At 44.8% G+C, this 25,850-nt stretch overlaps 1 protein-coding gene across 1 annotated transcript in view; it reads right to left on the reverse strand.

The window, feature by feature from the left end:
* The window catches only part of DYNLT2 (dynein light chain Tctex-type 2), an 80,398-nt gene that overhangs the window by 17,668 nt on the left and 36,880 nt on the right, over positions 1–25,850 (reverse strand). The window contains exon 3 of the mRNA XM_075864367.1: positions 7,291–7,449. Within this exon, the coding sequence (XP_075720482.1) occupies positions 7,291–7,449 (159 nt within the window). The remainder of the gene's footprint in view (positions 1–7,290; positions 7,450–25,850) is intronic.

The following is a 25,850-nucleotide window of genomic DNA, read 5'->3' on the forward strand; positions in this document are numbered from 1 at the left end:
TCGGCAGGACCTAATATGTATATTTTTCTTAAGGTGGGCCATTTAAAAATATGAAAAAAAATTATGAAAAAGGGTTTCATTTTTTAAGGGTACTTTTTAAATTTTTATTAAATTAAATTAAAAACAATTTCTTGTCCCACTAGGGGACTTGAAGCAGCAATACTTTGTATAATACTTTGTTTTCCTAAGCATTATTGCCTATCATGTGTAATGACGGGGTAGGGAGACAGACAGGTGAGCCCTAATCTACCCGCCACTCAGTCCCTGCCTACTTGCAACGACCCGTCCTAGGCGACGGGGTACAACTGGGCGACGATCCCTACGCTCAGTAAGTGCACGACAGACAAACAGACAAGGGTACAAAGAAGCTAGGAAAACGGGGCAGCTGCCCACAGAGACACCGTGAGCAACGAGAGTAGTGAACGAGCCGAGTCAAACCAGGAGTGCACGAGGTACAAAACGCTGAGCAGGAAAGTGGTCAGTAATCCAAGGTCAAAAGCAAGCAGAGGATCAGTAGTTCAAGCAGCAGCAGCAGAGCCAGGAAACAAGCAGAGCAGAATCACAGGCAAAGGAGGAACAGGAAAGGCAGGTATAAATAGACATTGGGCGGGAGCTAGCTCCGTCTGGCCAGGCTGTGATAGGCTCTCCCACTCCTAAGCCTGCCATCCTGAGTGGTGGAAGATGGAGTCAGTCTCACAGACATAGGAGCAGGTGCAGACTGAATACCCACGGGCGTCGACGCAGAAGCTTTACAGTACCCCCCCCCTTTTATGAGGGGCCACCGGACCCTTTCTAGGTGGACCTGGTTTATTGGGTAAACGAAGGTGGAACCTCCTGAGCAATACCCCAGCGTGAACATCCCGGGCGGGTACCCAAGTCCTCTCGTCAGGCCCGTATCCTCTCCAATGGACTAGGTACTGGAGGGAGCCTTGGACCATCTTGCTGTCCACGATCTTGGCCACCTCACCCCTGAGGGGGTAGAATTAGAGTACAGGGACCGGAGGTTTCCTCGAGGGAGCCAAGGACGGGGAGCAGCATTTAAGGAGGAAGGCATGAAACACGTTGTGTACTCGAAAAGACGGGGGCAACTCCAATCGGAAGGAGACAGGGTTAAGGACTTCAATGACCTTGTACGGCCCTATAAATCGGGGAGCAAACTTCTTGGACGGGACTTTAAGGCGCAAATTCTTTGAAGATAGCCACACCAGATCCCCGACCACAAACAAGGGGTTAGCAGAATGTCTTCTATCTGCCTGAGTCTTTTGTATGCTCTGGGACGCCTCTAGGTTCTTCTGAATCTGGGCCCAGACAGTGCACAGTTCCCGATGAATGACCTCTACCTCGGGATTGTTGGAATTACCAGGTGAAACGGAGGAGAACCGAGGATTAAACCCAAAATTACAGAAAAACGGGGAGACCCCTGACGAGTTACTGACCCGGTTATTAAGGGAAAATTCGGCGAGGGGATTGAATGAGACCCAATCATGTTGACAGTCAGAGATAAAAACCTTAAATATTGTTCTAGAGACTGATTAGTCCTCTCCGTTTGGCCATTAGTTTCAGGATGGAAGGCCGAGGAGAAGGACAGATCAATCTCCAACTTTTTACAGAAGGCTCTCCAAAACAATGAAACAAATTGTACCCCTCTATCAGAAACAATATTGACAGGAACCTCATGGAGACGCAGGATGTGTTTGACAAACAAGGTAGCTAACGTCTTAGCATTGGGTAGTTTCTTGAGGGGCACAAAGTGGCACATCTTACTGAAGCGGTCTACTACAACCCACACCACCGACTTGCCTTGAGATGGAGGCAAATCGATGATAAAATCCATGGAGATATGGGTCCAAGGTCTCTGGGGAATGGGCAAAGAATATAGTAAGCCCGCTGGTCGGGACCTGGGAGTCTTGGACCTAGCACAAACCTCACAAGCGGCGACGTAGGCCTTAACGTCTTTAGGCATCCCAGGCCACCAGTAGTTTCTGGCAATGAGGTGCTTGGTACCCAGGATGCCTGGATGGCCAGATAGTGCAGAGTCATGATTTTCCCTAAGTACCCTTAGCCGGAATTGCAGGGGAACAAACAGCTTGTTCTCAGGAAGGTTCCTGGGAGCTGAACCTTGATCAGCCGCAATTTCGGAGACTAAATCAGAATCAATAGAGGAAATTATTATACCTGGAGGCAAAACACAAGCAGGATCTTCCTCCGGAGGAGGGCTGGCCATGAAGCTACGCGACAGTGCATCAGCCTTAAAATTTTTAGACCCAGCCCTATAGGTGACCAAAAAGTTGAATCTGGTAAAAAATAACGCCCATCGAGCTTGTCTCGGGTTTAGCATCCGGGCAGATTCTAAGAAAACCAGATTCTTGTGGTCGGTAAGGACCGTTACCTGGTGCCTAGCCCCCTCCAGGAAGTGGCACCACTCTTCAAATGCCCATTTAATGGCTAAGAGTTCGCGGTTGCCAATATCATGTTACTCTCAGTGGGCGAAAACTTCCTGGAGAAGTAGGCACAGGGACGGAGATGGGTGAGGGACCTGGTACCCTGGGACAAGACAGCACCCACTCCCACCTTGGAGGCTTCAACCTCCACGATGAATGGCTCCATTTGGTTGGGTGAACCAGCACTGGGGCCGAGATAAAGCACTTCTTAAGTACCTCAAAAGCCTGGACAGCCTCAGAAGGCCAGTGGAGGAGATCAGCACCTTTGCGAGTGAGATCCGTAAGAGGCTTAGCGATGACCGAGAAGTTAGCAATAAATCTCCTGTAATAGTTAGCGAACCCTAGGAAGCACTGTAACGCCTTCAGGGAGGCAGGTTGGACCCATTCCGCCACAGCCTGGACCTTGGCGGGGTCCAGGCGGAATTCATGAGGAGTGAGGATTTGACCCAAAAATTGTATCTCCTGTACCCCAAACACACATTTTTCGGTCTTAGCAAACAGTTTGTTTTCCCGAAGGCCTGGAGCACCTTCCTGACATGCTCAATGTGGGAGGACCAGTCCTTGGAAAACACAAGTATGTCTTCAAGGTACACTACAAGAAATACACCCAGGTAGTCTCTTAAAATATCATTTATGAAATTCTGGAAGACCGCGGGAGCATTACACAACCCAAAGGGCATGACGAGGTATTCGAAATGACCTTCGGGCGTGTTAAACGCAGTCTTCCACTCGTCCCCCTCTTTGACCTCTTACGGCTGCTTATAAGCCCCCCGTAGATCAAACTTAGAGAACCATTGGGCCCCCTGAACCTGATTGAAGAGATCAGGAATCAAAGGAAGGGGGTACTGGTTCCTTACAGTGACCTTATTCAAGTTCCAGTAGTCAATGCACGGCCTAAGACCACCATCCTTCTTCCCTACGAAGAAGAAGCCAGCACCTACCGGAGAAGTAGAGGGGTGAATGTAACCCTTGGCCAGGCATTCCTGGATATACTCTCTCATGGCTTCACGTTCGGGACAAGAGAGATTAAATATCCTACCCTTAGGGAGCTTAGCTCCTGGTACCAAATTGATTGCGCAATCGTATTCTCTATGAGGAGGTAATACTTCGGAGGCCTCCTTAGAGAAAACATCCGCGAAGTCCTGAACAAACTCAGGTAGCGTGTTCACCTCCTCAGGGGGAGAAATAGAATTAACAGAAAAACATGACGTCAACCATTCATTACCCCATTTGGTAAGATCCCCAGTATTCCAGTCAAACATGGGATTATGCAACTGCAACCTTGGAAGGCCTAAAATCAAATCGGACGATAATCCCTACATTAACAGTACAGAGCACTGCTCCAAATGCATGGCGCCAACAAGGAGTTCAAAAACAGGGCTATGCTGTGTAAAATAAACATTAGCAAGAGGAGTGGAGTCGATACATACTACCGGGACAGGTTTAGGCAAATCAATCAAAGGCATAGCTAGAGACATAGCAAATTCCACAGACATAATATTAGCAGAAGACCCTGAATCCACGAAGGCACTGCCGGTAGCAGACCTACCACCAAAAGAGACCTGAAAGGGAATACTTTTCCCACACAGACGGCGTACGCTATAGTGAATGGAACGGCTCCCGTTCGCATTCTCCATGGGGATGTATGTGCCGTATTCCATCTCTGTATGTGTCGTTAATCGACACATACGGAGATAGAAAAAAAATGGCAGCCCCCATAGAGAAGTAAAAGAAAGAAAAAAGTAAAAAGTACAACACAAAAACACAAATAAATAAAATTTATTTTAATGACATACTAAAAGCAATATTATATAAAAAATAATATTTCGTGACACCTTCCCTTTAAGAGGTGTTGGGCATGCTGTGGCTGGAGCAGGTCTCTATCTTCATTATTTTTCATATCAGCATGGACTTGCCCCCTCCCTGTCCAGTGTGTGTTCAGTTCAGCTTAGGATATGGTGAGAAGAGGATAAGTGCTCTGAGGAGCACAGAGGAACAGTCTGTGAGGAAAAGTTTTCCCTGGGCCTCACAGTCACGACTGAGTCATAGGCTTCCGGCCTGGCTCCACAGCTTTTAGCAGCTTACATGTTGCTTTTTTTGTAAAAGATCTGCGCATCACAGATAGGAATTGCAGGAAATTTAGATATATGTGCACCCTGCCATTGGGAACTGCATAGGACAGAAAGTATAATTTGAGGAATTGAATCAGAGCAACAGAATTGCTGAATTCGAGATTGAAATTGAGATTTGGGAACCTTGCTCCAGCACAGCCAGTCGATTGTTGGAAAACAGTTTTATAATAAATGTGTGCCTCCATCTTAGAAGTTTTCTCCAACTTACCATCAGTAAAGGAACCATGAGTTTTTTTGTTGAACTTTACTACAGTCTCCTGCCTATCATTTGTACTACACCATCAAGGGCACCCCACCTTCCACCAGCCAGGAGATATTTACACAGGTGTGCCCCGGGACAACTACCATCATTATCTAAGTGCAACCCTCTCATCACTGTGCCAGCCCAAGGAGTGTGGGAGCTTTAGTGAAGGCGGACCCTGTCACCGTGAACACCGTCATAAAGGACTACTACTCCCAATGTCCTACCCAGCTTGTCCCACTGGGTCAGACCGCACTACCCCTGTGTTGCTGCACTAGTCAGCTCCACTGCTGAATCCAGCTTCTCTTTTTTCCTGCCTCTCCATTACCTTGATTGCCTAATTGGTCCTACCATTGTGGCTCCTATATAAGCCTGGGCCTTGCAGTACCGCCTTTCAGTACCTCCTTTCCAGACTATTGAGCTTCCTGCTTATAGTCTAGTTCCTCTCGCTACTACCTATTATCGCTTAACTGTGTAACAAACTTGGACTATTACTTAACTACTGTTTCTATATGCACCCTCCTGCCTGATTGTTTCAGCCACTGGACTCCGAATCTGTCACAGACCATGACAGCATATCTGGCATCGTGTTTAGAGGACTCGTTTTAAGGGGCTAGAAGTATTCCTATAGAAAACCTTCAGCAGAGGCATAGCAATGTTATCTTGCACCCGGGTCAAAGATTCAGTTCGGCGCTCCACCTTCTACTTTTTTCCCAACATGTTCCCACTCGCCATTTTTGCTTTCTCTACCTAATTTTTTTTTAAGTAACTCGAGCATAAAACTAATTGTACATTTTACAAGCAATATAGTTATATAAGGTAGTTAACATAACAATAAATTAAAAGAAAATAGATGAAAGAGGTCAGTGACTGACTAAAACAGATTGTATAACTGAGGCTAATGAGACTATATTGTGAATTAATGAACAGCCTCTTCTTGTAGATAGTGCCAAACAGACCCCCCCTGTAGAGCCACACACCCTTTGTAGATACTGCCATACAGCCTCCCCACAGATATTGCAACAACCCCCACAGTAGATAGTGCAACACTTCCCTTGTAGACAGTGCCACACACTCCCTTGTAGGTAAAGCCACACTGCCCGCCTTGTAGATAGTGCCACACACGCCCTGTAGATAGTTCCACACACCCCCCTTGTAGATAAAGACTCACAGCCCCCCTTGTAGATAGTGCCACTCAACCTCTCTTTGTAGATAGTGGCACACAGACCCCCTTGTAGATAAAGCCACACAGCACCCTGTTGATAGTGCCATAGAGCCCCCCCCTTTGTAGATAGCGACAAACAGCCCAAACAAATAAAAAAACCTTGTACTCACCTAGTCTCGTTTCCGCGATGAAAGAAGCAGTACCACAGCCTTCTCAGCAGCCTATAAGACAGAATCCTTGCGTAGGCAAGCACAATCCATTGATATCATTGCACTGGCCTGCGCAGGGATTCTGTCCCAGCACCATAGTGAATGGCAGAGCTGGGAGCTAGCTCCTTGCTCCGCCATAGTATTCAATTGTATCTGCGCCCTAAGAACAGTTACAAATGAATGTGTCAGTCGTCTGGGGCCCTAGATGACCAGTGCGGGTGATGCCACCAAGAATAAGGGGACCCGTGCCGCCTGGCCCAGCACATTATGGACTGGGCGACATGGGCCCCCTATGCCGCGGGCCCCATAGCAGTTGCTATGGTTAATGTACTGGCACCTGGCCAGTAGCGATGCTGTGGCACTCCCCCATCCTTCCCTCCTAGTTGTGCCCAGGGCATATGCTATCGCCTGCCCCCCTAACTACACCCCTGCCTTCAGAAAACAAAAATAACATCTAATTTTTAAGTCTCTTACACAAAAAAGAATCTAGTTTAGTTAAAAATAAAAAAATTCACCTTTCGGCCAGTATTACATTTTTTGGCTCAGTTTTTTTGAGCCAAAGCTAGTAGTGGATAGAAAATGAAGGAAAGGTATAAAGAAAAGACTGATGCATCTCCTTTCATTCTTGTGTTTGGATAAAAAAAAACTTAGCCAAAAACTGCACCAAAACTGTGTGTGTGACCCTGGCCTTAGAATGCAGTATTCTAAAAGGTGAAAGTCATATACATAATGGCACTGAAAAGGCTGGTAGTAAGAGCCTCTCTTTCCATGAAATCAGATGTCTATTTAACAGGGGAAACAAGTGCAGCTTTTATCATGCCTGAGAACCCAAATTGGTCATGCCAAGTTGAGAAAGCATTCTCAAATTATCAAAATAGAAGATGGGCAGATTGACTTGGTGAAAGAAAAATCCAGGCAAATGAAAAAATCTAATTTCTTGTAATTGAGACACATACCCTGATATAAAATTTGCACTAAAAATATGAACATGGCCTTAAAAAGCATATAAAAAAAAACAATGCCTGGATGTGTTTGTATTGTATCTATGACTAAAGCAATAGAAAAGAGTAGTTGTGTAATACTGCATATAATGCACACTTACCCTGGTCCCTTGTTCTTTTTTCTCAATAAAGATCACCTGGACAACATATTTATAATGGTCAAATGGCATTTCCTTCACCTCACCAAGGATATCATTTGTCACCGAAATCGATAGGGATTTACATATGTCTTTATCATATGCTATATTTTGAATCTTGTCCTAGATAGCCAAATGTGAAGACAAATGGTTACTAATGTATTTTTAAATAATTATCTGACATAATACATATGTGCATATCTGTTTCCCTCTTGTCCTAGGCTTCATTCACACCTGCGTCGGTGTGTTCCGTAGTTATGCTCCATCAGAGGATCAGAACAAGAGAACAACAAAGGCAAAGGTTCCGTTGCACAACAGATACCATCAGAGGCTGACGGAACCCGTTGACTTTATTGGGCTCCGTCGGCTTTCCATCGGTCGGGGTATCCGTAGATTTACCGGAGACAATAACGTAGCATGCTCCTCTATTTTCTCTAGTATCAGAGCCTCCAACACAGATGTGAACGAAACCTTAGTACACAGAGTATCATTAGAAATAAAGAACCCGGTCACTTGACCTGTCTTATGCCCCATGCACACAACTGTAAAAAACCTCAGTTTTTGTGGACCGCAATTGCGGCCTGCAAAAACGGACCCATTCACTTTCATTGAACGCTGGCACCTTTCCGTAGCACTACGGAAGGGTGTCCATGCCGTGGAAATGTTCTGGAAATTATGGAACATGTCCGTTCTTTTGCATTTTGCGGGCCGTGCTCCCATACTTTGTATGGGAGCACAGCCCGAAAATGCGGCTGTCAGTCGGCGGCCGTTCCCGCAATCGCGGGCAGTGATTGCGGGCACGGTCGTGTGCATGGGGCCTTACAATGTAGCCACGGTCAGTACTGGCAGAAGAGGAGGAGCTTTCACTGATCTCAGTTGTTAGGGTATGTTCACACGAGGGCGTCCGTAACGGCTGAAATTACGGGGATGTTTCAGCCTGAAAACATCCCCGTAATTTCAGCCGTAACGGCATGTGCAGGCGCTTGAACGCCGCGTCCATTACGGACGTAATTGGCGCTGCTATTCATTGGAGTCAATGAATAACGGCTCCAATTACGGCCAAAGAAGTGACAGGTCACTTCTTTGACGCGGGCGTCTATTTACGCGCCGTCATTTGACAGAGGCGCGTAAATTACGCCTCGTGTGAACAGACAAACGTCTGCCCATTGCTTTCAATGGGCAGATGTTTGTCAGCGCTATTGAGGCGCTATTTTCAGACGTAATTCGGGGCAAAAACGCCCGAATTACGTCCGTAAATAGGCCGTGTGAACATACCCTCAGAGAGGAAGTACAGTTTTTTATGACAGCAAAACTATGCCCTTCTCCTAACTTCAGCAGCAAGAGTGCCTGCAAAAGCATTAAGACTGTGCCTGCAGGAGCACTTAGTCTCACCGCGTCAACCAGTACCCTACTCTTTACTGACGAGGAGCGAAAACAGTGCTGTCTCTGGTTTGGCTGATATTCCTAGTCATGTTTCAATGCTCTTTGATAAGTCAGAGAGTGATTACAGAGTAGCTACCTATAGGTGGCACTACACAGTTTTCTTCTGCAGGAGAGCTAATTTGCATACTTTTTCCTGGGTGCATTGCTTGTAAAACTCCCTACACCAGCTGGATCTCCGCAAGTAGAACCAGTACCTTCCAAGAGCGACATATTACATTCAAATACAACTTGTACAACCATGTATACATCCAAATACGTAAATAACAACAAAGATTACATTAGGAAATTGTACATACAGCAATCCCCTTATAACACAGTGTACCAACACCAGCAGATGACATGGCTCCCCAAACCATCACTGACTGTGGAGACCACACTGGACCGCAAGAAAATTGGATTGATGCCTCTCCACTCTTCCTCCAGACTCCGGGACCTTGATTTCCAAATGAAATGCAAAATTTACTTTTATCTGAAAACAGGTCTTTGGACCACTGAGCAACAGTGTTGGTCCACTGTGTTATATCAAATCCAGAGTCAACGCAGCCGTCTACCAGGAAATTTTAGAGCAGTTCATGCTTCCCTCTGCTGACAAGCTTTATGGAGATGCTGATTTCATTTTCCAGCAGGACTTGGCACCTGCCCACACTGGCAAACGTACAAATACCTGGTTTAATAACCACAGTATCACAGAGAATCTATGGGGTATTGCCAAGAGGAAGATGAGAGACACCAGACCCAACAATGCAGACTAGCTGAAGGCCACTATTAGAGATGAGCGAACTTATGAAAAGTTCGGTTCGGCTGGTTCGCCGAATTTCATGAAAAAGTTCGATTCGGACCGAACTAGTTCTGACCGAACCTGTAATACAAGAAAGCCCCTAAAAATCGTGTATAACACTGTTTAAAAGCCCTAGAAGCTCTGTATAACACTCTTAGGTCACCCATGAGTGTATCCAAGTACTTTTGAGCTGTCTTTAAGGCAAAGTTAGTGTCAAAGTTACGCCAACATATATGGCTATAGGAAAACGGATGGGACATGGTGATAACTAACAGAAACCACTGCACTTGTGCATGTTGTATGCTTAATGCATTGTTAAAAAAGGTACAAAAATTAACCATTTTAGGCGGCTGCTGCCTGCCAGGGTTCATACATATAAGGTGGTAAAAGAAGAAGCAATGGCTTTTGACAAGCCCTCAAAAAATGTACCCTTTATGGTGGCAGATGCCTGCCGGGGTTCATCCATACATGGATGTAAAAGCAACAAGCAATGGCTTTTCACAAGCCCTCCCAAAAATTTACCCTTTTTATTGGCAGATGCCTGCCAGGGTTCATCCATACATGGATGTAAAAGCAACAAGCAATGGCTTTTCACAAGCCCTCCAAAAATGTACCCTTTTTATTGGCAGATGCCTGCCGGGGTTCATCCATACATGGATGTAAAAGCAACAAGTAATGGCTTTTCACAAGCCCTCCAAAAATGTACCCTTTTTATTGGCAGATGCCTGCCGGGGTTCATCCATACATGGATGTAAAAGCAACAAGCAATGGCTTTTCACAAGCCCTCCAGGCCTGCTTGTAGCAGACGGCAGTGGAGGTGTATTGGTGGTAGTAGAGGTAGCCAACAGACAGCACGGGTGGTGGTAGTAGTAGTAGTAGCAGCACATTAAAACAGACTGGACAGTCACAGACAAAGCCCTGTGGTAGGGCAGGCCTGCTTGTAGCAGACGGCAGTGGAGGTGTATTGGTGGTAGTAGAGGTAGCCAACGGACAGCAAGGGTGGTAGTAGTAGTAGCAGCACATTAAAAGACACTGGACAGTTACAGGACAAAGCCCTGTGGTGGGTCAGGCCTCAGGCCTGCTTGCAGCAGACGGCAGTGGAGGTGTATTGGTAGTAGTAGAGGTAGCCAACGGACAGCAAGGGTGGTGGTAGTAGTAGTAGTAGTAGCAGCACATTAAAAGAGACTGGACAGTCACAGGACTAAGCCCTGTGGTGGGGGAGGCCTCAGGCCTGCTTGTAGCAGACGGCAGTGGAGGTGTATTGGTGGTAGTAGAGGTAGCCAACGGACAGCAAGGGTGGTGGTAGTAGTAGTAGTAGTAGTAGTAGCACATTAAAAGAGACTGGACAGTCACAGGACAAAGCCCTGTGGTGGGGCAGCAGCAGCAATGTCAGATCTAATCAGTGGCATCAGGCACAGGGGTTTTAAAATCCTCACCGATCCATGCTTGATTCATTTTCAGAAACGTGAGATTTTCCAAGCTGTTGGCAGACAATCTTGTTCGCTTAGGGGTGACGAAGCCCCCTGCCGCGCTGAATACCCTCTCTGACCCTACACTGGAGGGTGGACAAGACAGTACACCCATGGCAAACTGGGCCAGTTCTTGCCAATGATCCAATCTGCTGACCCAAAAGTCCATGGGGTCTGGGATCAGGACTTCTGACGGAGAAAGGGCACAGTCCAGGTACGAGTGAACCTGGTTGTTTAGGTGCTGGACCTGGTGATGGTGAACATCCCTTTGGTGACTACGATGTGTGTCAGGTCAGGGTATTGGATGTAAAAATGTTGTCCACTGACTGTGGAGACTTCACACTGGACCGCAAGAAAATTGGATTGATGCCTCTCCACTCTTCCTCCAGACTCCGGGACCTTGATTTCCAAATGAAATGCAAAATTGACTTTTATCTGAAAACAGGTCCACTGAGCAACAGTGTTGGTCCACTGTGTTATATCAAATCCAGAGTCAACGCAGCCGTCTACCAGGAAATTTTAGAGCAGTTCATGCTTCCCTCTGCTGACAAGCTTTATGGAGATGCTGATTTCATTTTCCAGCAGGACTTGGCACCTGCCCACACTGGCAAACGTACAAATACCTGGTTTAATAACCACAGTATCACAGAGAATCTATGGGGTATTGCCAAGAGGAAGATGAGAGACACCAGACCCAACAATGCAGACTAGCTGAAGGCCACTATTAGAGATGAGCGAACTTATGAAAAGTTCGGTTCGGCTGGTTCGCCGAATTTCATGAAAAAGTTCGATTCGGACCGAACTAGTTCTGACCGAACCTGTAATACTGGTTCATCATATTTTTCAAACTGAATTGGCTGCTGCTGCCGCCGCCGCTGCTGCCGCCTATTGCAGAGGTAGCTCTGCCAGAGGCGGTGGAACGATGAGACAGTGGGGAGCGGAGAGTGGCCCCCCGGTCAGACATGCTTGCAGCAGGTGTTTGTCGTTTGAAAGCCATGATAAGCTGGCTGCATAGCTTCTCTCGATAATAAGCCAATTTTGCCTCCCTCTCGGAAGGCGCAAAAAACTCCCCCATTCTGGCTTTATACCGAGGGTCTAAAAGTGTGGCTATCCAGTACTCATCTCTTTGCTTCATGCTAACAATACGATAGTCAGCGCGCAAGTGACGAAGCATACAGCTCGCCATCCTGGCCAGCGTTTCAGAGGGCCCGGTTGGTTCCATCTCCGCCCCATACTGCCATGGTTGTCCATCATCAAGGTCGTCGTCAGACTCGTCATCACCATCACTGTCATGTTGTGCGGCTGCCTTGTCCCCTATCCCTTCCTGTGATTCCATCTCCAAATCCAGCTCCTCTTCAGGTCCTGTTTCCTCATCATCCTCCTCCTCCTCCTCAACATCCATAGCCCGATTTGATCCTTCCTCCATCCTTTGCTGAATCATCGCTGTGAGCGTTTGCTCCATAATGAATATCAGCGGCATAACATCGTTCATTCCGCTAGCGTCACGGCTCACAAATCGTGTGGCCTCTTCAAAGGGCATCAAAACGCGACATGCGTCTCTAACTAGCTGCCAGTGCCTGAGCTCGAAATTACACTGGCTCCAAACGCTGCCTGTCTGCTGCATCAGGAAATCATTCACGGCTTTCCGCTGTTCGTACAGACGGTCCAACATGTGCAGGGGGAAATTCCAGCGTGTTGGAACGTCGCAAATCAGGCTGTGTTCTGGGAGATTGTTTTGACGCTGCAAGTCCAGGAGGGCGTGCTTAAATGCATACGAACGTCTAAAGCGAACACAAACCCTCCTGGACATGGCCAGCACACCCTTCAAACCAACATATGACTTTAAGAAGCATGTTATGACCAGATTGATCACATGTGAAATGCAAGGAGCGTGTGTCAGGTGACCTAGACGCAGTGCAGCCACAACGTTCTTCCCGTTATCAGAGACAACATTGCCCAGTGTGAGTTTCAGAGGAGACAGCCAGCGTGCAATTTCCTCCTTGATGCACAGCAGCAGCTCCTGCCCTGTGTGGCTTTTCTTGCCCAGGCTCAGCAGGTGTAAGACAGCGTTGTGGCGCTTCACCTTGCACCTATGAAAAGAGGAGGGAGGAGGAGTGGAAGATACGCTGTGTCCTGTCGGGGACGGGAAGACCTCCATTGAGGAGGGCAAGGAGGAGGAGGAGGAGTAGGAGGAGGAGGATGGTAGGCGCCTGGTGTCCGGAGTTGAACCAGAAAGATACAAGCGTGGAGGTGGTAATGCCTGGCATTGCTGCGGTGGTGCATCGGACTGCAAAATATTGACCCAGTGGGCCGTGAAAGACATGTACTGTTCCTGCCCATAGTTGCTTCTCCACGTGTCGACGGTGGCATGTACCCTGCTGCACACGGATAATTGCAAGGACTCGCCACCTTTTCCTCAACGTGCTTGTGCAAGGCAGGGACAGTGTTTTGGAGAAGTAATGTCGGCTAGGTATTCGCCACCTAGGCTGAGCGCACGCCATCAATTGCTTGAAGCCGGCGGAGTCGACCCAGGTGGTACGGCAGCGAATGCACCACCAACAACTTATCCAGGTGTGAATTAAGCCGCACGACAAGTGGATGACTGGGTATATATTGTTGCTTATTGGACAACGATTCCGTAATGGATAACTGACGGGACGTAGGAGGAGCACTAGATGACAGTGATGATGATGATGATGACAACGACATGGTGGATAAGGCCTGGCTACTACTTAGATGACAGGGACTTGGAGCAGCAGCAGCGGCAGAGGGGTCTTCATTAGATGTACATGATGGTGGGGCATGTCGATTGACCCACATGGCCTTGTGATGCCGCTCCATGTATTTATTCACACACTGGCTTGGCAAATGGCAATGAATAAGAATTTCTATCAGCCACGGTGCACTCAGGGAATGCTGGGCGTTGTAGTACTACAAAGGCTGCCTGTATTGCAAGTTGGATTGTTATGTTACCCATGCAACGGGGATGAGCCCCTTCTAAAAGCTTATTCACACACTGGCTTGGCAAATGGCAATGAATGAGAATTTCTATCAGCCACGGTGCACTCAGGGAATGCTGAGCGTTGTAGTACTACAAAGGCTGCCTGTATTGCAAGTTGGATTGTTATGTTACCCATGCAACGGGGATGAGCCCCTTCTAAAAGCTTATTCACACACTGGCTTGGCAAATGGAAATTTGTATTGCAATTTGGATGTTGATTGTTGAGAGTAGAGTAGACTCCCGCTGTAGTGGATGAGCCCCTCGATTGCTGGATTCCTGGCTTTTAGATTCCTAAAGCTTTCCCTAACTGCACAGAGATGCTATCCCTACAGCTCCTGTCACTAAAATGGCTGCTGAGCTCCGTGCATAGACTTTTATTGCAGGCTTGAGCCCGCGCCTATGCTGCCACCAGATAGGCTGGGAGAGCCGTTTGCAAGCCATTATGGGGTAGCCTGATGTCAGGTGATATTTTGAAATCCTCCACTTTACATCTAACATGTGGCAGGCGCCAAAATGTAGCCGGGTTCGGTCAAAACGGGTTCGGCCGAACCCGGTGAAGTTCGGATTCGCTGCGAACCGAACTTTTCACGATGTTCGGACCGAAACCGGGTTCAGTTGTCCCGGTTCGCTCATCTCTAGCCATTATCAAAGCAATTACTGACATAAATTAACTTTTTGATGATATTTTAATTCATTGAGAAGGACTAGTATATACATGAGGTTGAAGAATACTAAATATTGATAGTTTTTCAAATAGAATAAAAAAAAATCTGAAACATGATAGTGTCAAAGTTCATATTGGGTAAATTAAGGACTATAGGTTTAGAAAATATAGTTTGTAATTGGATTGAGTATTGCCTCACGGACCGTATCCAGAGAGTTGTGGTAAATGATTCTTACTCTGAATGGTCACCGGTTATAAGTCGTGTACCCCAGGGTTCAGTGCTGGGAACACTATTATTCAACTTATTTATTAATGATATAGAGGATGGGATTAATAGCACTATTTCTATTTTTGCAGATAACACCAAGCTATGTAATAATGTTCAGTCTATGGAAGATGTTCATGAATTGCAAGCGGGTTTAAACAAACTAAGTGTTTGGGCGTCCAGTTGGCAAATTAAGTTTAATGTAGATAAATGTAAAGTTATGCATCTGGGTACCAACAACCTGCATGCATCATATGTCCTAGGGGGAGCTACACTGGGGGATTCACTTGTTGAGAAGGATCTGGGTGTACTTGTAAATCATAAACTAAATAACAGCATGCAGTGTCAATCAGCTGCTTCAAAGGCCAACAAGATATTGTCGTGTATTAAAAGAGGCATGGACTCGCGGGACAGGGATATAATATTACCACTTTACAAAGCATTAGTGAGGCCTCATCTAGAATCTGCAGTTCAGTCCTGGGCTCCAGTTCATAGAAATGATGCCCTGGAGTTGGAAAAAATACAAAGAAGAGCAACGAAGCTAATAAGGGGCATGGAGAATCTAAGTTATGAGGAAAGATTAAAAGAATTAAACCTATTTAGCCTTGAAAAAAGACGACTAAGGGGGGACATGATTAATTTATATAAATATATTAATGGCACATACAATAAAATATGGTGAAATCCCGTTCCATGTAAAACCCCCGCAAAAAACAAGGGGGCACTCACTCCGTCTGGAGAAAAAAAGGTTCAACCTACAGAGGCGACAAGCCTTCTTTACTGTGAGAACTGTGACTCTACGGATTAGTCTACCGCAGGAGCTGGTCACAGCAGGGACAGTGGACGGCTTTAAAAAAGGCTTAGATCATTTTCTAGAACAAAAAAGTATTAGCTCCTATGTGTAGAAATTTTTCCCTTCCCTTTTCCCGTCCCTTGGTTGAACTTGATGGACATGTGTCTTTTTTCAGCCGTACTAACTATGTAACTATGTAATATTAACCCCTTAAAGACACGGCCAATTTTGGCCTTGAGGACAGAACAATTTTTTTAGATTTCCCTCTTTGCATCCCGATTCTCATAACTCTTTTATTTTTTGTACGACGTAGTTGTATGAGACTTTGTTTTTTGCGGGACGAGTTGTACTTTATGTAGGTACCATTTTTTGGTACAAATAAATTATCGTTTAATTTCTATACATTTTTATTTTGGCGAAAATGCAGAAAAAAAGCAGTTCCGCAGCAGTTTTAATATATATTTTTTTACACCATACACCAATCATCATAAATAATGTTATAAATTTGTTGTTTAGGTTGTTACGGTCGGGGCAATACCAAATATGTCTATATTATTTCATGTTTTGGGACTTATATTTTAAAAAGTTTATTTATTATAAAAAAAATGTGTGTTTCTGTGTATTTTTTTACTTTTTATTTATTTATCATTCATTTTTTTTACATTCATTTCAACTTTTTTTTTTTTAATCCCATAAAGGGATTTATCATTTCGATTTTGATTTTGTAACTGTAATGTACTGGCATAGATCTATATGCTAGTACATTAGCCTGTGTACCTATTGTACACAGGCAGTTGTTAGGGCATACCTCAGTATGCCCTAACAACAGGAAATATGTTCAGACAGCCATGGGGTCCTTCAATGGACCCTGGGCTGTCTGGCCATACAAGTTGTGGGCTTTGTTCGCGTCACAGTTATCTTCTGTGACGCGATCAAAGTACAGTCCCCCCTCCTTGATCAGCTTTCATCATGCCATTCAAAGGGATAACGGCGGAGAGAAGAGGTTTCTCTCCTCTCCGCTGTCAGAGCGGGGCCATGGCTGTGTATTACAGCCGTTGCCCCGCTCTCGATCGCGCGAACAGACGGCTGTCACACAGGACGAGAATGCTCTAACTAATGCGCCAAGTACTCGCCGCTCAGGACGAACATTCTCGTCCTGTGTCGGCAACCAGTTAACCAGACACCCATTCAACCGATGGTATTGAACATGTACTCTAGCCAATGGGATGCAAATAGTTAATAGGATATCCCATTTATAAAAATAGTAGTGATTATGTGACTGTAATGTCCAATCCAAAGTGAGGTAGAGGCCATTGATGAACTTTGTAAATAACAGTGGTCATGTGGCTCAAAACAGCCAATCACCAACCTTGGACAGCTCACTTGCACATTCTACTGGTTGCCGAGAAGCCTGCCTATAGGAATCTACACAGTCGAGTCACATTGTTATGACCACCTCGTACTTTCGACGCTGGCAGTGTGTAGCCCATGAAGGAAGTGATGTGTCATGGGCTGGATTGGTGGGTATATAAGGTGTGCGATAGGCTGTCTGAACAATCACTCCTTGTTGCCATGGATTAAAGGGGTGATTTATCAGAGTTGCAAAAAGGGATGATTATTGGCTTTCGGGCTAAGGGTGGCAGTATTTCTCAAACAGTGCAGTTTGTGAACTGTTCGTGTGCTGTTCTGGGGAAAGTCTATCGTGAGTGCACAAATGGCACCACTGGGAATAACCGATGTGGAAGCTGCGGAGCACCACGTGCCATTGACTTGAGAGGTGAACGTCTGGTACGAAGGTGCACGAGGGTCGAACGACATGCTACAGTGGAGCAGCTCACCGTGAGTGGGGAATTTTTTCATGGCATTCAGTGGGCCCACTCATCCATGTTGAAGGCACTCTGAACTGATTTGGGTATGAATCCAACGTTTCAGATCATGTCCACCCATATACGCTGTTTGTCTTCCCTGGGGCAGATGGAATCTTCCAGCAAGACAATGAGACATGTCACATGGCTAGAAATGTCCGATAGTGGTTGGAAGAGCACGACCAAGACTTCCAAGTACTTCTCTGGCCCCCTAATTCGTCAGACTTAAACCAAATTGAGCATCTCTGGGACCACCTCGATCGTCTTGTTAGTTTTATGGATCCTCCCCATGCACGCTCCAGCAAATGTGGGATGAACTGCAGTCAGCATGGCTCCAGATACCTGAGACAACCGAACAGCACCTTATTGAGTCACTCGCAGCTTGTCTAACTGCTGTCCATGCTACACACGGCGGTTACTCTGGATATTAGCTGGTGGTCATAATAATATGACTCGACTATGTAGAGCTAACGCAAATTTGAAACACCAAAGGTGAGGGTATTCATCTAATCCATGAACAGAGGCAGTGTTTTAGACTCAGCCTGAGAAGCGCTGTGGACATTTTGAGAAAACACAGAGGGAATCTTAGAGCAGTGGATCTACGGCATAGGGGGGCAACTGGAGGACAGCAGGTAATATTACTCTATATGCTCCAACCCATTTATAAATTTGTCCTGAGACCAGAGGGTCGCTTAATGGAGAACACAAACTCGTTTTGCAGATATATCATCTTGATGACCAACAGAGATCCTTAACCCCTTAATGACCAGCCTATTTTGGACCTTAATGACTAAGCTATTTTTTACGTTTTTCAATCATCGCATTCCAAGAGCTATAACCTTTTTATTTTTGCATCGACATAGCTGTATAAGGTCTTGTTTTTTGCGGGACAAGTTGTATTTTTTAATAGCACCATTTTTAGGTACATATTATTTATTGATTAACTTTTATAAACTTTTTTTTGGGGGGGAATAGAAAAAAATCTGAAATTTCGCCACTCTTTTTTGCGTCCTAAATCTACGCCGTTTACCGTGTGGTATAAATAACACAATAACTTTATTCAGCGGGTTGTTACGATTGCAACGATACCAAATTTGTATAGTTTTTGTATGTTTTACTACTTTTACACAGTAAAAACGCTTTTTTTTCTAAATTATTTGTTTTTGTGTCTCCATATTTGAAGAGCTGTAACGTTTTTATTTTTTTGCCGATGCGGTTGTATGAGGGCTTTTGTTTTGCGGGACGACTTGTAGTTTTTATTGGTACCATTTTTGAGTAGATGCGACTTTTTGATCACTTTTTATCACATTTTTTTAAAGTCAGTATTCACAGAAAACAGCAATTTTTCAATAGCTTTTTATTAATTTTTTTACGGCGTTCACCGTGCGGGTTAAATAATGTAATAGATTTATAGTCGGGGTCGTTACGGACGCGGCGATACCAAATATGTGTAACTTTTTAACTTTATTTTGTTTTTTTAATAGTAAAGCATTTTGTAAGGGGAAAAGCTGGGTTTTTCATTTTTTTCAAATTTTTTTTCAAATTAACTTTATTAACCTTTTTTTTCACTTTTTTACTAGTCCCATTAGGGGACTATAATATGCGATTCTGCGATCGCATTTATAATACACTGCAATACTTTTGTATTGCAGTGTATTACTGCCTGTCCGTTTAACACGGACAGGCATCTGCTAGGTCATGCCTGCGGCATGATCTAGCAGGCATTCACTCCAGGCAGACCTGGGGGCCTTTATTAGACCCCCGGCTGCCATTAGAGACACAGACACTCGGCGATCGTATTGCCGGGTGTCGGTGGGGGAGAGAGGGAGCTCCCTCTCTCCAAAACCACTCAGATGCGGTGCTCGCTATTGAGCACCGCATCTGAGGGGTTAAACGTGTGAGATCAATACTAATATCGATCTCACACGGCAGAGCAGGGATGCTCCCAGCCCTCAGCTGCCTCTAGCAGCTGAGAGCAGGGAGATTTGACAGCTCCCTGCTCTGTAAACTTATTCCGATGCCGCGACGTAAAAAGTCTATGGCATCGGAATAAGGCCCATTAGTGACCGACGTAGAAACACGATGGGCCGGTCACTAACGGGTTAAAGATCCATTAGTTTTTTATATGCACTATGGGAGCAAGTCTTCTAAGATCCTGAACCCTTTTGTGAAATCTGGTTATCTTAGCTAACCATGAGCTGCGCAAATCTTATAATTATATATAATTTACCTGAACATCCACAAAGAAATATACCATAAACTAGTACTGATTACACCCCAAAAATTGGTGACAGATGCACAAAACAGAATTCCTTGCATACATGTAATACTCGGCAATCAATCAAAAGTTAATACCTCTTGCACAGCTAAACCAGGGGATCTAGCAAATACCTCACCCCAACACAGATTTTGCCACAGCTTCATCACAGCTTCATCAGATGATAGAACACATTGTTACAAAACAGCAATGAAAATAAAAATGCCCAAATAATGTCAAATAATCACACATTTCGGAAACTGAAAGTGAAAAAATTAAAGGCAAATTAACGTGAGTGTATGTTCACAAATGGCAGAAGTCTAGCAAAGAAAATGTGGGAGCTGGAGGCCTTGGTACTGGAAGAAAATATAGATATAGTGGGTGTTGCTGAAACATGGCTAGACTCTTCTCATGACTGGGCTGTAAATCTACAGGGTTTTACACTGTTTCGGAAAGGCAGGAGAAATAGGAAAGGCAGTGGTGTATGTCTGTATGTGAGAAGGGATATGAAGGTGAGTGTGAACGAGACATTAGAGGGTGAAGATTGTGAGGAGGTTGAAACCTTGTGGGTGGAATTACAAAGGGAGGTAAACACTGAAAAAAATACTTTTGGTGTAATCTATAGACCCCCCAATATAACTGAAGAGATAGAAGGTCAAATATATAAACAATTGGAGTGGGCAGCAAAGACTGGTACTGTAGTGATAATGGGAGATTTTAATTACCGGGATATTAATTGGCGTCATGGTTCGGCTTCAACTGCAAAGGGGATAAATTTCCACAACCTGTTGCAGGAAAATTTTATGGGCCAGTTTGTGGAAGAACCGACTAGAGGTGAAGCTCTATTGGATATGGTCATTTCTAATAATGCAGAGCTTGTTGGGAATGTCAATGTTCGTGAAAACCTGGGTAACAGTAATCACAATATAGTTACATTTTACCTATACTGTAAAAAACAAACACAGGCTGGGAGGGCAAAAACACTTAATTTTAAGAAGACCAATTTCCCCAGGATGAGGGCTGCAATTCAGGACATAGCATGGGAAGAACTAATGTTAAATAATGGGCCAAATGATAAATGGGAGATTTTCAAATCTACTTTGGGTAATTATAGTGCAAAATTTATTCCTATAGGTAACACGTATAAAACGACTAAAATTAAACCCCACCTTCTGTAAAAAGGTCAATACATGACAAAAAAAGGGCATTTGAAAAATACAAATCTGAAGGTACAGATGTAGCCTTTTTAAGTTGTAAAGAGCTTACTAAAAACTGTAAAAAGCTAATAAAATCAGCAAAAATACAAAATGAAAGGCGGGTGGCCAAGGATAGTAAAATAAATCCCAAAAAATTCTTCAAGTATATAAATGCAAAAAAGCCAAGGTCTGAACATGTAGGACCCCTAGATAGTGGTAATGGGGAGTTGGTAACAGGGGATCAAGAGAAGGCAGAGTTACTAAATGGGTTCTTTACAACAGAAGAAAGAACGGCTGATATAGCCGTTGCCAGTGCTATTAATATATCAGTTGATATACTGAATTGGATGAATGTTGATATGGTCCAAGCTAAATTAAATAAAATAAATGTACACAAGGCCCCAGGACTAGATGGATTACACCCTAGCGTTCTTAAAGAGCTTAGTTCAGTTATTTCTCTACCCCTCTTCATAATATTTAGAGATTCTCTAGTGACTGGTATAGTGCCAAGGGACTGGCGCAGGGCAAATTTTGGTGCCTATTTTCAAAAAGGGCTCTAGGTCTTCCCCGGGTAATTATAGACCAGTAAGCTTAACATCCATCATGGGGAAGATGTTTGAGGGGCTATTGAGGGACTATATACACAGGATTATGTGAAAAAAAATAGTATTATAAGTGACAGCCAGCGCGGTTTTACTAAAGACAGAAGTTGTCAAACCAACCTGATTTGTTTTTATGAAGAGGTGAGCAGAAGCCTAGACAGATGGGTCGCTGTGAATGTAGTGTTTTTGGACTTTGCAAAGGCATTTGACACTGTTCCTCATAGACGTCTAATGGGTAAATTAACCCCTTAACGACCGGTGTATAGTGTTTTTACGTCGGTCGTTTAGGGTAGTTCTTCTGAAGTGTCCTCTTTTCACGTCGGCACTTCAGAAGAACTTTTCTGCCATCAGTTTTAACCCCTCAGATGCGGCACTCAATAGCAAGTGCCGCATCTAAGTGGTTTGGGAGGGAACCGCATCGCAGCGGTTTTCCCAGTCATTGGGTAATTTGCTGATGAAGCCAAGGCTGTTAGAATGATGATCGGAGACCAATAACAGTGGTCTCCGTTCATGTGATCACTGTGAGAACCATTCACAGTGATCACAAAATGAAAAACGACCTGTTTCTCCTACCTGTCTCTCTGTCTCTCCTCACACTCCCTGTATGAGAAGAGACAGAGAGAGAATTTTACTGTGACACCAAAGACACAAAATTACAAAAAATCTAATATATAAACTTTATATAAACTTCAATTGTATACCTAGGCTAGGGTTATACAGAGTTGTGGCAGAGTTGTGGCCTATACCTAGGCTGTGGCAGAGTTTTTCCGCTGCAAATTTTTGCTGCAGATTTTGGGCAATTAAGCAACGAATCTGCACCAACATTTGCATATTTGCCAGGTAATTCAGACGTTGCAGAAAAGACAGCGGACTTGCCACAGATTTCAGTTTTTGCATTGCAAAGGTTGAAATCCGCTGTGAAATTCCGCTTCTCCGCCACAGACAGTGCATACTGCGGAGGGAAAATTCCGCACCGCAGCCTATGGTCCGCAGCAGAGATTTCTGCAACGTCTGAACTAACTTGCCTAAAAATGTATTGAAACAAATGTAAAAAACGGCCGCTGGAGAATTCCGCTGCGGACTGTCCACAGCGGAATTCCACAGAAATTCCGCCCTTCTGAAAGTGCCCTTAGGGTTAGCCTAGGTTTAGTCTAGGGTTAGCCTAAGTTTAGTCTAGGGTTTTTGTGTAGCGTACGTGTGTGACGTCTGTGTATTTTATTCGTGCAAAAAAAAAATGTAAAAAAAAATATATGTAAAAAAAAAGTTTTATAGTTTACGTATTTGTTCGACATCAGTTTTTTGGGGAGCGTGCTTTTGTGACGTCCGTGTATTTTTGTCTGTGAAAAAAAGTAAAGAAAAAATATTAAAATTTGTCTGCGTGTGCGTGTATGTGTGTGTAATTACAATGGCCCATAAAAGGTTCACGGTGGAAGAGGCATACGCCATGTTAATTTCTGACTCTGATGAAAGCGATACAGAAACCGCATCCAAGGTAGAAATGTTGTCTACCAGTGATATCGACGACAGTGATACGCTTTCTGCAATTGAAGTGTCGCTGCAGAGTCCACAAGCACAGGGCATGTCGCAGGAAAACCACAAAACACGGCCTACTCTATTCCCCTATAATATATTGAGTCGGTACCCACAGAGTCATTTTTCCCTAATATCCCAGAATTTATTGCCACACCAGGGATAAATATTAATGTGGAAAATTTTACAGCCCTCGATTTTTTTTAAATATTCATTACAGATGAACAGTTACAGTTGTTAACCTAAACCAATCTGTATGCTCGCCAATTCTTTGCTGAAAAGCCAACTTCCTCCTATGCAAAGGAGTGGCACCCCACAAATACTGGTGAACGTAAACATTTTTGGGGCTCATCCTCAACATGGGGTTAGTGAAAAAGCCCTCAATCCGGTCATATTGGGCAACAAGCCCTACACATGCCACACCTGTTTTTCCAGCCGTTATGACCAGAAGCAGATATGAGATGCTCATTTTAACGACAATCACCAGGCCCCCCCCCCCCCCCGTAGTGATCCAGGCCGTGACCGCCTGTATAACATAAGGCCCCTGATAAAAATTTTGGAGGAGTTATTTATACCGATGTACAACCCCGAAAAAAACCTAGCGGTGGATGAATCTCTGATGAGTTACAAAGGCAGGCTCTCATTCCGCCAGTACATCCCCTCAAAGAGAGCAAAATATGGGGTTAGAATCTACAAGCTCTGTGAGAGCGGTTCAGGCTACACATCTGCCTTTAGGACCTATGAAGACAAAGACCGTGATATTACCCACATTATTAACTCATTTACGTTCACACTGTTTTTGTAGGGAGAACCAAAAGGGAGGGTTGCTTATTTACATAGTGACATAGTTACATAGTTAGTACAGCTGAAAAAAGACACATGTCCATCAAGTTCAACCAAGGGACGGGATAAGGGAAGGGAAAAATTTCTACACATAGGAGCTAATACTTTTTTGTTCTAGAAAATCATCTAACCCTTTTTTAAAGCCATCTACTGTCCCTGCTGTGACCAGCTTCTGCGGTAGACTATTCCATAGATTCACAGTTCTCACAGTAAAGAAGGCTTGTCGCCTCTGCAGGTTGAACCTTTTTTTCTCCAGACGGAGGGAGTGCCCCCTTGTTTTTTGAGGGGGTTTTACATGGAACAGGATTTCACCATATTTTTTGTATGTGCCATTAATATATTTATATAAATTAATCATGTCCCCCCTTAGTCGTCTTTTTTCAAGGCTAAGTAGGTTTAATTCTTTTAATCTTTCCTCATAACTTAGATTCTCCATGCCCCTTATTAGCTTCGTTGCTCTTCTTTGTATTTTTTCCAACTCCAGGGCATCCTTTCTATGAACTGGAGCCCAGAACTGAACTGCATATTCTAGATGAGGCCTCACTAATGCTTTGTAAAGTGGCAATATTACATCCCTGTCCCGCGAGTCCATGCCTCTTTTAATACACGAAAATATCCTGCTGGACTCTGAAGCAGCTGATTGACACTGCATGCTGTTATTTAGTTTATGATTTACAAGTACACCCAGATCCTTCTCAACAAGTGAATCCCCCAGTGTAGCTCCCCTCTAGGACATATGATGCATGCAGGTTGTTCGTACCCAGATGCATAACTTTACATTTATCTACATTAAACTTCATTTGCCAACTGGATGCTCAAACACTTAGTTTGTTTAAATCCGCTTGCAATTCACGAACATCTTCCATAGACTGAACTATATTACATAGCTTGGTGTCATCTGCAAAAATAGAAATAGTGCTATTAATCCCATCCTCTATATCATTAATAAATAAGTTGAATAATAGTGGTCCCAGCACTGAACCCTGGGGTACACCACTTATTACCGGGGACCATTCAGAGTAAGAATCATTTACCACAACTCTATTGATATGGTCCTTGAGCCAATTCTCAATCCAATTACAAACTATATTTTCTAAACCTATAGTCCTTAATTTACCCATTAGACGTCTATGAGGGACAGCGTCAAATGCCTTTGCAAAGTCAAAAAAGACTATATCCACAGCCATGGCCGACCTTAGCTATGTACGACCAGTGCGGTCGCACAAGGCGCCGGCCACCACACGGCAAGAGGGGCGCCAGCGGGTGTGTGTATCCCCGCGCCATTGCAACTACCAGCGGGGATACACACACTAACTGCAGTCGCCTTTCCACCCGGGCGCTTCTTCACTTAGTGGCCATCGCTACCGCTGTAGCAGACATAGCGGCTGCTAGCGGTGACACCGAGCATGAGGGCGGTGGCACCGTTAGCAGCTGGTGCGGCTGCTATAGCGGTAGCAACGGCACTATAGCAGAGCAGGGAGATATCTCCCTGCTCTGCTGTCTACTAGCGCCACTGTAGCTCCCTAAAGGAGCCGAATCCCCGTGTGGCCGGGGATTCCGCTCCTGGAGCGCTGCTTGATGTTTCTGACCATATATGGACAGAGGTATCAAGCAGCGTTCCAGGAGTGGAATCCACGGCCACACAGGGATTCCGCTCCTTCAGGGAGCTACAGTGGCGCTATCTATACTGGAAGGGGGGTGGGGTTGCTATCTACAGGGGGGCACTATAGCAGAGCAGGGAGGTATCTCCCTGCTCTGCTGTCTACTAGCGCCACTGTAGCTCCCTGAAGGAGCGGAATCCCCGTGTGGCCGGGGATT

The sequence above is a fragment of the Rhinoderma darwinii genome, chromosome 4 (genome assembly GCF_050947455.1).
Source record: "Rhinoderma darwinii isolate aRhiDar2 chromosome 4, aRhiDar2.hap1, whole genome shotgun sequence".
Taxonomy (NCBI): Eukaryota; Metazoa; Chordata; class Amphibia; order Anura; family Rhinodermatidae; genus Rhinoderma; species Rhinoderma darwinii.